This window comes from Diceros bicornis, chromosome 17 (assembly GCF_020826845.1).
Source record: "Diceros bicornis minor isolate mBicDic1 chromosome 17, mDicBic1.mat.cur, whole genome shotgun sequence".
NCBI classification, from domain to species: Eukaryota; Metazoa; Chordata; class Mammalia; order Perissodactyla; family Rhinocerotidae; genus Diceros; species Diceros bicornis.
This window is the reverse complement of record NC_080756.1, coordinates 31495956-31508771: the sequence shown is the minus strand read 5'-3', so window position 1 is coordinate 31508771 and position 12816 is coordinate 31495956. Positions and strand designations below refer to the sequence as shown.

The window sequence follows — 12816 nt, the reverse complement described above, 5'->3', positions numbered from 1 at the left end:
GTTCTGAATAATCCGAGAGAAGAGAATAGCATTTCAGATGAATGGAATGAGAGGAGCAAAGGCTTGTTGACATCATTTCATCATATGATCTATTTTGGCCTTTTTAATTTCATTGTTGTTAATGGCATTTACTTTGTTTCTTGAAGCTAAAAACCTCAAGGTCATCTTGACTCCTCCCTTTGGTCCCTCATGTCTGATCGATGCACCAGTCAGTTCCTGTCAATGGACCCTGGGCCATGTGCTTTCACAAACATTCTCTCACCTGATATGCAAGATTAGTATTTAATGTTCTCACTTAGATAGAAAGACGGAGGCTCAGAACAGTGAAGTCACTTCTTCAATGTCCCTCAGCTACTGGTTGGTGGAGCAGGATACAGACATAAAGTCTCTCTGCTGGACACGAAATCTCATGCTAAAACAGAGGAAAGTTGAAGAGCACAGGAGAGAGAATAAAGAATGAAGAGGAAGGCAAAGAGACCATAGAAAATTGCTGCAGAAGATCGTTGGCATATAGAAGGAAACCATGGTGTACCTGTTATCCATTTCCATGGATTGTTGTGTAAAACCCTCACTTAAGACCTGAGTGTATCCATAAATATGTCAGTAACTAATTATGGAGAGCACCTTTGTGCTATTTTCCACAAAAATTCAGAATTCCTGAGTCTGGGAGGCTTTTTAAATAATAATTATGCAATTTTTCTGTCTCCACCTCAGTGCACAGTGCAGAGAAATTTATATTTTCTACTAACATAATTACTAAAATTTCACATTCTATCATCAATTTAGCTTTCCCCAATACCACTGATTTCACCACTTTCACTTGTCTTTAAAATGCTTTTTGCTAAGAAGCAAGTCTGCTGAAATTTGAGTATAGATTTTCACTTAGAATTTGGGCTTCTGGCCTTCCCTATATATCTTTTTTCTTTGAGTTTTCTTGAATTAAAACATATTTATTTATTTCAACCCTTGGACTGCTTAGAGTTTAGAAGGATTTAAGAGGAGTTTAGCTATTCTTGGTTTATTTCGACTACAGAGGTACTGTTGGCAGAGTAAGAGGAAGTTATAACTTCTTTGTCTTTGGAGCAAGTACAGAGGCTCTGTATTAGTTTGCTAGGGCTGCCATAACAAAAGACCACAGACTGAGGGGCTTAAACAACAAACATTGATTTCCTCACAGTTGTGGAGGCTAGAAGTCTAAAATCAAGTTGTGGGCAGGTTTGGTCTCTCCTGAGGCCTCCCTCCTCGACTTGCAGAAGGCCACCTTCCCACTCTGCCCTCACATGACCTTTTATTGGTGTGAGTGCATCCCTAGTGTCTCTCTCTGTGTCCTAATCTCCTAATCTCCTCTGCTTATAAGGACATGAGTCAGATTGGATTAGGGCCACCCTAACTTAATTACGTCTTAAATATCCTTTCTCCAAATATAACCCTATCTAAAAACTGGGTTAGTGCTTCAACGTACAAATCTGTGGGGGGACGCATTCAGTCTATAAAGGCTCCATGGGGCATTCCACTGAAAGGGCATGGAGTGGACAGTCAGAAACCTGGGCTCAAGTACTCACTCTGCCACTCTCTCCATGAACCCTCAGAAAATCATTTAACCCTTCTGATCCTCGGTGTTCTACTCTGTAAATGGGGATTATGGCAACCAAACTCAGTTGAGTTTTCTGAGCACTAAAAAGCTTTTGTTCACCATAAAATTCATACAGAAAGTGACCATCCATAAACATCTTAACCTCCCTAGGCCTCAGTTTCTCATTTCTAAAGTAAAAATAAAACCTTTGTCTTGGAGTACTTATAAGGATTAAAGAGCCGTTACAAACAAAGTGCTTAGCCTGGTGTCTGCATATATACAGCACTTGATAAATATTACATGTTACCATTATTTCTCATCCTCCTCTCTTCCTTCCGCATTCCTTCTACATACTTTCCTTTTCTGTCATTGCGCAAATCCCAATTAGGGAATAGTTTGGAAGAACATGGCCAGGTTTGCAGAAAGAAGGAGGAGGGATATCCTTTGGACATAAAAGAGGATGTCTTTATGCTTTGATCATTACGTATGGAGTTATCTTAGGACAATCCATAACTATCTCTGTCAATTCTTAATCTAATAGCTTTCATAGTTAAACATTCTTGCCTTTCTACTAACTGTTAATCATCTGTCTTTATTGAAAGGTCTTTAATGAATATTGACTGTTTACTCCAAGTAGGTAAGATTTTTGTTCCAAAGTGATATCTATCTGAAAATAATAGCGATGTCATATTCTGTGATAGCAGTTGTTCAAGTGGGTAGATTTAATTATTAAACCTATTTTTCTTTCTTAAACCTATCGTTCTTGGAAACAGTTTACCAAGTTAACAAAGATAGTAACTGTCTCACCAACAGGCAGGTTAGCTCTTTGTATCATGAATTTCCATTTCTCCTACCAATTTTTGAGTATATGAGTTGCCATTTTTAAAACAAGGAGAAAAGGAAAGCACACATCCCTTTCCCTCTCACTCTTCTGGAAATTGGCAAATTTCTGGAAATAAATGGGTTTCATATGCTCGGTATAGAGTAGGGATTACTAAAAGCCAGCATGAGTTCATCAAAAATGACTTATGCTAGGGCCTACCGGGTGGCATTGTGGGTAAGTTTGCGCACTCCGCTTTGGCGGCCCCGGGTTCACAGGTTCGGATCCTGGGCACAGACCTATGCACTGCTTGTCAAGCAATGCTGTGGCAGGCATCCCACATATAAAGTAGAGGAAGATGGGCACAGATGTTAGCCCAGGGCCAATCTTCCTCAGCAAAAAAAAAGAGGAAGATTGGCAACAGATGTTAGCTCAGGGCTAATCTTCCTCACCACAAAAAAAAAGAAAAAGAAAAAAAAATGACTTATGCTAGACTTACTCTCTTTCTCTATCTCATAAGACCAGGGAAAGTGGTAACATAATATATCTGAATTTTGGCAAATAACTAACCAGCTAGGTATTTTATAATATTTTTTAGACAAATGGAGAAATTCTAGATGATAATATAATTGTTTGGATTCATAGCTGGTTGAATGACATGTTCAAAGGGCCCAAATTCATAGATTGATATTTATAAAATATGGTCTCTACTTAGCCTGGCCCTATTATTAGTTGCTAATCTTAAATAAAGAAGAAGATATCAAGGTCATGATTATCACATTTTCTGATTTGAGAGAGAAATAAAAGAGAGAGGAAGTTAATATGCTAGATGACAGAATAGGATCTAAAAGATGCATCAGGTAGGAAAAGGTGAAACTCATTAGATATAAACAAAGTTAAAAGTATATAAAATATTGCATTGCAATTCCAGACACCGTTAAGTACAGGATGGAGGAAGCTTGACTTGATAGCACCATCTGTAAACAAAGTAAGCTCTTATGAAATAGCAGTGTGATGTGGCTGCCCAAAACGGCCATGCAGGCTTCTGCTCTTTTAACAGAATCAGGATGTCTCAGATGAGGCAAGACTCTGCCAGTCCACCCCACCAATCACATCTTATGACACATGATTTCCTTTCTGCACGCCTCAATTTTAGAAGGCTGTGTACACACTGGAACATGGTCAGAGAGCAAGGAGGAGAGTGAGGGAAGTTGAAATTGTGTCCCATGAGGAAGAACGTAGATTATTTGCCCTGAGGAAAACTCAGAGGACAGAGATAACTTTCATAGGAATATGTGTGGCACCTGGCAGAGTTTATGGTCATGAGAGAAGGGCATGTGGTTGGAAAGTAAGATCTCATGAAACTGTAGGGAGGCATTAGATCTCAAGTCAGGAAAACGAGGGGCTGGGGGGCAAGCCATTCTGTAGGAGACTGTTTGCCACAAAGAGCTGCTGCTCTGCCTCCCACCGAGCATCTGGGCACCAAGGAAGGCATCCCTGTAGCCTCACTACTCATCCTGGCCGAGTATGGTCTCCACAGATCGGCTTTGACCCACACTGTCCTCGCCAGCTCCCACCACTGCCATCTGAGCCAGGTGTGGAGCCAAAACACTGAGGTGTCCCCGCCTCTTTCCACATGAGCCTCTCTCTCCCATTCCAAACAGCCACCAGGGGGCTCATGGACTCCCTAAGGCACAAACTTTTAGAAAATTGATGAATTTTCCAAATTGCATTGAAAAGTTTAAAAATGGTAGAAGCCTGAGGGAAAAACCATACGACAAGACCTTCTCTCCCTGCCAATGAAATTCATTCATTTCAGCCACCTCTTTAGAGAAACTGGATATTATCCCCATTCCTGTACTCTTTTTCTTGCTTTGTGTTTTTGAGGTAATTGGTCGCCTTCAATTACTATGTCAACTGTCTGATGAAGTTTTTATGTTTCTTCCACTCTATGACCCTGATATTTTCTAGAGGTAGCTGTCAGTTTGAGAGACAACCAGAGCAGTGAGTAGAAATAGGCCTTAGCATCCAAAAAGTCTAAATTTAGGGCTGGCCCCATGGCATAATGGTTAGGTTCGGTGCACTCCGCTTCAGCGGCCCAGATTCACGGGTCCTGATCTGGGGCATGGACCTACACCACTCGTCAGCCATGCTGTGGCAGTGACTCACATACAAAATAGAGGAAGATTAGCACAGATGTTAGCTTAGGGCAAATCCTCCTCAGCAAAAAAAAAAAAAAGAAAAAGAAAAGTCTAAATTTAAATCCTTGCTCTGCCACTTACTAGCTGTGTGACCTCAGGCAAGTTCATATCTATGGTGATCATGCGTTAATTTAATCAAGGAATGTTCTTGGAGCACCTACTGTGATGCCAAGCTCTGTAGTTGTTTCTGGTGGGAGAGAGCATGAAAAATATTAAAGAAAAAAACTAGTCTCAGGATATGTGAGGTTTTGATATAGTCCCATATATCGAAAATACTTGTTTTCCTCATGATAGGAATAGGGAAGATAATAACTCCAGAGTGTTGCTAAGAGCTAAAACAGACAACTAATATGAAGTTCCTAGGAGAAATTACATCACGATGATTCAGCAAATAATTTCCTTCCCTCTTTCTCCTTCCCTTTTCTACCTTCCTTTGAACTTGGCTTTTGTTTATAGAGGAATGATATACAAGGGTACTCTTCATGTGTGTATCAAGACAGACCTATAGATGCTTTCAGCAATAATATCCCTTATTCATCTCTGCCCTTGAGGCACTAACAGTCTCTTGAGTATGCTATGACATTTCTCAGGCCTGTGACCTTATAATATAAACATACAGTATTATCTAATTAGTTCTGAACACTTTAAGTAAACACTTTAATTTTATAAAATATTTTAGTATGATTGGTAGAGACCATAAACAATTTATAGTTGATAAGAAGTTCCTTGGCTAACTCATTTTTTCAAATGCCACAACCTCCAGGAAACTTTCCCTGACCACTTAGATCTAGTTAATTGTTTCTGCTCTGAGATCTCTACACATGCCTATCATGGGAAGCAATGTAGTGATGTCTATAAGTTCAGCCCTTGGACCGTCCAATCCTGGATTCAAATCCAGCTCCACCTCTTAGTGGACTTTCGCAACTTATTTAACCTAAACCCCCTTTCCTCATCCATAAATTAGGATTAATAAAACAGGGTTAAAAGAAAGCATGCATATGAAGTGCCTACACAGTGCCTGGCACGTGCTAAGCAATAAGTAAGTGCTGGGTGCTATCATCTTCATCATCACCACCACCACCACCACCATCATCACCATCATCATCATGACACTTTATTGTAATTGCTTGTTGAATATGCTTGTCTTTCTCATTTGACCAGGGACCATATCTTCTCTGTTTTCCTGTTGTCCCAGTGCCTAACACAGTTTTAGACACATAATAGGAGTCTAGTAACTTGATTGGTGAATGGTTGAGATGAATTCCAGTGGCCCAGATGACAGCAGTGGCTGCTGGGATTCTGCACTGCCTCCTCCTTGAGTCACTTCATTGCCATCTTTTATGCCCTCAAAAGCAATGAGATGAGGCCCAGTTCTTCAAGAGTGAGTCTACCAGAGTAGATCCTAGACAGAGCAGGTGAGATCTTGTAGAGCCCACAGCATCTCAGAGTAGGAGGGGATTTTCTGAGTCTCCCAACCACCCCTTTCATTTTACGAAGTACACACTAATACACATCTGCTACTTAGCTGGGTTAGACGTGTTCGTGATTGGAGAGCTGTAGACCTGAGGAGAGGAATTTAGAAGATAACTGAGTTGGATACAGCTAATTTTCAAATTTCGTGTTTTTCATCTGCCACCATCTTTTCTATGGAATTTGCTTTTTATTCTTTAAGGATGACACTTAGCTAAGTACTTATAAATAATAAATGCAAAAAACTAATAATTAGCCGGAGGTGATATTACTTCTAAAGAAGGAAAAACTGATATTCACTACAAATGTAAGGAGTATCTACCACATATTAAATAATTCATTAAGGGAGTGCGTTGTAGTCCTGCTCACCTGCTTTCTAAATTTCATCACATAGCATATTTCAAATGAATAATAATCTGTGACTGCATTGGCAAAAAAAAAAATATTTCTAATATAAGTAAGATATGGGGAAAAAATTAAAACATTTAACTGCTCAAATTACTTTAATTCTAGGGCTTGCCATTCCACAGGCCAAAACTTTACTGTAGAAGAGCTTCATTTATACCTACCTGGCAATATAAGATCTAAGGCCAGATTCCAGAGTGGTTTTCCGAGTGCTCATGTTCATTTGCATCCATTGAATTTACCCAAATGCACCATAAGAGGGCAGCACACACCTGGTTAATTTAAACAAAATGGCACATCTGGTGGCCAGATCAAAATAGTTGTCTAAATTAGTCCAAGACATTCCTAAATTATCACTTAGATAGGAAAGCTGTTGGAAAAGATAAAAGGAGCATAAAAGAATTCATCCTTAAGACTCTGAGTTTCTACAAAAGGGCATCATTGAGCTAATCAAGTTGCAAAATGGGAAAACAAAGAGTTAAAGAACAAAAAAAGGAATTCACCAAGCTGAGAAAATGGAAATATTTGTTACACTTGAAGGACTTTTACTGAGTGTGATAATCTGAACACTAGCTACTCAGAGAATCAGATCTTGTTCCTATAAATAAGCAATAATTAATAAGTTACTCTGCAACAAGGACCACCTTATAAAAGAGTTCTTTCGGTAATACTGTTCTCTTGAATAAACTCAAATCAAGCCTGTCTTATATCGTATTCTACTTTGCATCACAGACAGCTTTAGTGTGTTTCCATAATGTCTTATACAAAAGCATGAGAAATTTTCATGAATTTTGGTATTCTGGAGTTATATAGTCAGGTTTTGTTATAATAGAGAATATACTGGCTTTAGAATAAGTGAGACTTACATATAAGCCTTTGAGTGTAAATTCCAGTAGAGCCTCATTAATTCAAGGCTGTAAATCCAAAATTTGTAATAATTTGGCTTAAATATTATCGACATAACATATAGGGAAAGAGGTTTGCTAAGCAGATACATAATCTAAGCAGTTAGCAAGAGACAATTAATTTAATTATTCTTTAAGAATAATTAAATTTTTAAATCTAATTTTAACTTTTTTGCAAAATCTTTTTGCCAAAATATAATGTATGCATTTCTAACCAGCTTCTCGGGTGATTCTAATACGGTCAGCCTGGTACCAGTAAACGTATTGCTCTTTGATTGTTTTCGAACACCCAGCACATGGTCTTTCTTGGAGTAGATTATTAACATAACTGATCAGCTAACACATGGACTTTTACTAGCTAGCACTTTGTTAACCTAGTGTGAGTTATATTATGACTTTAAAATGGCAAAAAACAAAACAAAAATGGATTTCTCATTCAGGTTAGCTTTCTCCATTCAATCCAAGTTACTAACATTTTACTATATAATAGACACTCTAAGATTTCTGCTAACAATTCTTGCTTTTGATAAATAAAATCAATTTTCAGAAAACTGTAAAGATGATGTTCTTCTCCGATATCCTTCTATTAATCATGGAAAAGATTATATCACATGCTTTTCTCAGTGTACCTGTGGGATTGACAAGATGCCCACATGTCCTGACGATAGTCGGTTATCTGAATATATTCCATTTTGGAATAGCAGATCTAAGTGCTAAGCAAGTAAATGCCATCATGTTCATGTTCAGAACTTGAAGATCTTTCATCATATTAATAGACTCTTTATTTTTAGATATATCCAAATACCAAATATGAATGGCCACATGTGTCCTAATGTACTTGAGAAATCTCACTACTAATTTTGTGTCACTAATTTTTTAATACTGTATTTAATTAGGAAAAAAGTCTTGTCTTTTCTATTGGCATCATTCAGGGAAGACAAAGCTTAATCCAGATGTTTCTGTGTGAATGCACATTCCTCACTAAATCTCTCAGGCAACTGCTTTAGTTACTGTTACTAACACGTTGCTCTGTCATCTCTTTGTATACATGTCTAATTTATCAGTTTCTTGTAGATTGTCAGCAGCCTGCTGCCTCCGTACCGCCACAGTGCTCACAACTAGCCGAGAGGCAAGACTGCCCGACCGTCAGGTAAATTCAGATGTCCTTTCTCTTCCCACCCAGTTGCATGTCAGATCCAGAGACCCCAAGCTCTCCTTTCCAACACCACAACTGCCTACACATCATTATATTTGCTACATTTTATTTCAAATATGGGCTACACAAACACACACTGGATACCTAACGTCCATTTGTGCCCAGTGGAACTGGCCACTAGCAGGTAGACTAAAGTCTGCCTTCAGCTCCCTTCTGTGAGTCAATACTTGGCTTAGTCCAGAGTTTCATTACCTTCCAAAATATAAAACCTGGAATTGTTAAGATGTTTGCGCCACTTCTTTTGTTTGTCTTTTGTCCTTAGTATATATTTCTCAGACAAACAAACAGGAAGGATATAAAGCATATCTCAAGTCTGTTCCAAGGCAACTTTATGAAAGTATTTCTGTTTTCTGTCACTCAGTACCCTCATTAAAACTGAAATTGAAAAGTAGAGAAAAACTTGTAATCGGCATTCAAAAAAGACAATTTGCAGTGAGAGAGCCATTTATGTGTGATTACCTGAAGAATTTTAAAGGTTTACATACTCCCTGGACACTAAACTGGACAGTTTGCTGACAATTTCTATTCCCATGAAAGCTTTGCAAATCCATCGTGAATTTACCTCCATCCTGGGTGAACTTCCACACGGCATCAGAGCACCCCGTCAGGACCTCATCATCTTCGTGTAATACTTCATCTCCAGTTATTTGGCCTCTGCTGGTCCAAGTTTTTATCGTCTGGTTGTGGCTTCTATAGTCCGCTCATTGTTCTCTCCATATTTTAATGTATGTGTTGCTTTTCTGCCAGGGCAAGGCTTCTTTTGAATAGTAGCAGGCCCAAATGTATTTCCATGTATGTCTGAGAGGTAGATGACAGTAGCAGGCTGCATGTGGTCATGGGTTAGAGCCGGAGAGCTGGGGAGCCACAAGTGTCCCCCAGAAACACAGTGGCAGCCACAGCCCCAGTGTGACTTGGTCTCTGAGGCAGATGTGCAGCCAGCTATCTAAGTGGGAGATCGAGTTAGCAGGAAAAGTATATGATTAAATAGTCCCCAAGGCAGTGTCTCCCAATTGATGTCTCAGCCTGCTGCTCCCACCACTTCCAGCAACAGGGTTTTTACTTCAGGAAAGTTCTTCGCTAATATACGAATGCCATTTTATAACAGCAGCCAACTGTAGGGTAATTTCAATTATGTAAGTACCTGAATACAATTATAAATGTTCAGACCCATGTCAGTGGATTCTCTGTGTGTGGTGGTGAAGAACATGGGCTCCTAACCTCCAGCCCATTCTCCTCAAGCACCCCACCCCATCCAGGGCCAGGCACGTGACAGGTGTTCAGGAACTAGTGATTACAGGAAGGAGTGAATGAGCTCTAGGGTCAGATGGCTTGAGTTTGAATCCCACCTCTGACACCTACTAGTTGTATAATCTTGGGAAGTTGCTTTTGCTGGCTGAGAGTCCCTTTCTTCACTTGTGAAGTCAGGGTGAGAAGAGGCACAAGCCTGGCCCGTGGCTGCTCTCAATATCTGTTATTGCTGCTAACCGTTCCTCAAGACGAAGATCTGCAGTCTCCTCCATAACCTCTCTAGTTTGCCTGGGCAAAGAGTGGAGAAGCCTCCTCTCTTAAGTGTTTAAATTAGATAAGAAATGGTAAGGCTAGTGAGAAAGTTTTTAAGTTTAATTTTATTTCACTTTGCCTTTTCTTGAGAACCAGTTTGACTACACGGCTACCATCCCCGGTTTCACATCTTCTGAGATTACTGCATTTAGGCTGCTTGCTACCTCCACACAGATTATTTCCTTTCAAGAAAAGCAATTTAATGAATTACAAATGTTTCTAGTTTCTACTCACGTGAATATAGCGTGGTCCAGAGCAGGCTTCCACTGTCCCTCATTGTGGTCCATACAGAAAATGCAGACCTGAAAAGACTGTCCTTTTCAAAGTCGCTGGGATATAACTGGCTTCCTTCCCACACCCGTTGCCAAATGGATCACTGCCTTTTTCTCTTCTTTCTGGCAGAAAAGTTAAGACATAACCAACCTTTGAATTCTTACTATGTACAAGACAAGTGTTAAATTCTTTTATTAATCATTACAATCCCCGTAAGATAAGCACGGTTATTATACCCATTTTAAAATGAGGGAACTGGAGTTTGGGGAGGTAAAATGACTTCCAGGGCCACCCATCCTGAAAGCAACTGAATCCAATGGCTCCGACACCCATTCTCCTAACCACCACCGTACACCACTGCACTGCAAGGAGACGTTCCCCCTTTTAGTTATGCTGTGAGGAGCAAAGTCACACCACGTTGCCTCTTTATCCCTGAATTGAAAAGGAAAGTTCATTTAATGAGAAAACATGCTAAGAATGTTGAGTGATTTCAGATCAAGTGTTCTCTATCTCTGTTTCCCATTTGAAAAATTGTTTTCTACTTCCTTCAGCTTATATATATGTGCAAAACAACTTTTTAGGTGTATGGTTTTGAATAAAAGAGCATTTGTCACATTTGAAAATGTAGAATTTTTCTATACGTGCCTTTTACAGACTGATTCCATTGTAGAGCTAAATTATTAAAGTTGTTTATAGGTAATAGATACTATAATATAAAAGACATGCCCGAGGTGTGGCAGCCATGGATGTAATATTTAATATGGAGAGATGTTTGGTATTTAGCACCTCTCCCCTTCTATCAAGTAATTGCTTACTTGTGAAAAAAGAAACTTTCTGAAGATATATCCATTTTTATATCTTAGTAATGGTTTCCTAACCCTGCTGTTTAAACATGGTCTACCTACATAAAGTAGGCTCTTAAATGGTAAAGGTTGAGTAATGAGTGGGCTCCTGAAGATTTTTAGCAATCAGAACTGAAACTGAATTCATCGTATACCTTAAATGATTAGAACTTATCAAATATTGACATTCAAGAAGTAATTTCTTAATCTGTAAGCCAAAAATATGCTTCTGTCACATAATATACACAGTGCCATTGCATTTTATGCAAATTTAAATTAGTAATACTATAATATAAAATATGTATAATCTCTCACTTCATGTAAGAAATCTGAAATAAGGGAAAGAATTTTAAATCATCGTGAATGACATAATGTGAAGGTGTTGGGCTGTCACCCATGTTTAAGCTGTTGCCACACACTTCAGCTGGTCAAGCAGTAATGCTTGTCTTCCTGCATCAGGAACAGTATTGAACTCCACGGGGTCTTCAAAAACTTACCCCCTCTTGTATAATGTGACTACCTTGTGCTACTCGCCATAGTTTATGTTGAATAATGTTTCTACTCCCCTAAAAAGAGACTCATTTTAAATCATGCAGCTGTAACAGAAATAAACTCTGGTAGGTCTGTGGGTAAGTCTGTCTGCTGCTGTGTTTCCCTGGCCATCAGACTCTGGATGGTGGAGGAAGAATCTTGCCACGCAGTATTTCCTCGATCCTTTTGCTGAAGCCCAGCTCTCCCATGTTGACTTACCACGTTTTAAAAATAGATAGGAAAATCATTTTTATCACTGGTTGTCCTAACTAGTATAGAAGAGCATATCTCCTTTTAAACTAAATTTATAGCAGTTTAAAGACTCTGGGAAGTAAGAGTGACCTCAAGTAGATCAATGTTTTACATAATTATGATTTTTATATTAAAATTCAAGAGATATAAATGAAGAATAATATCAGTACCAAAGATAAAAATTATTTGTTTAATGCTCATTTTTAATGACTTCAATGATAATATTAGCTAAAAAAACTATGATTAAATTACTAAATAATAATAAACCTTGAATAGTTTTCTCAAATATCACTCTTGGCAGAAATGAATTCTATGGTAATGAATTTCATAATATAAGAGGAAAAAAGCAGAGTTTTAGCAAAATGCTGAACTTTTTCAATAAAAAAACAATCTTCATAGTGTGTTTTTCTCCGTTAGTTACATTTTAAAAGGTCTGAATCCAAATGTGTTTTGTAGGTTTACCTTAGGAAATTCAATGATTGTGCTTCCACGTTCTTCAAGATTATTCATCAAGATGTTGATGAGCCTGAGCATTTCTGTGTTCATTTAAACTGGAGGTCCTCAAGGTGGTCGTTTGGAAGTCTGCATTATATACTTTACAAATAGGAAGTTTGAAAACTCTTCTGTCTTATTTATATTACCCTTTACACTACCTAAAGCAGGTAGGGGGAACTCTTAGAGCAAATTAGACTTCCATAAGCAAATTAATTGTCCTGTTGAATCTGGGTCTACCAGAGAACTGATGTAGAACCCTTTAAAGCCTTGGTC

At 38.6% G+C, this 12816-nt stretch overlaps 1 protein-coding gene across 3 annotated transcripts in view; it reads left to right on the top strand.

Moving 5' to 3' along the window:
* BICD1 (BICD cargo adaptor 1) overlaps positions 1–12816 on the top strand; it is a 212110-nt gene that overhangs the window by 196625 nt on the left and 2669 nt on the right. For 2 of the 3 annotated variants that reach the window (XM_058558542.1, XM_058558540.1), the window contains one exon: positions 8449–8524. The exons of the other annotated variant lie outside the window; for it this stretch is intronic. In XM_058558542.1, coding sequence (XP_058414525.1) covers positions 8449–8524 — 76 coding nt within the window. The remainder of the gene's footprint in view (positions 1–8448; positions 8525–12816) is intronic. 3 annotated transcript variants of the gene reach the window in all.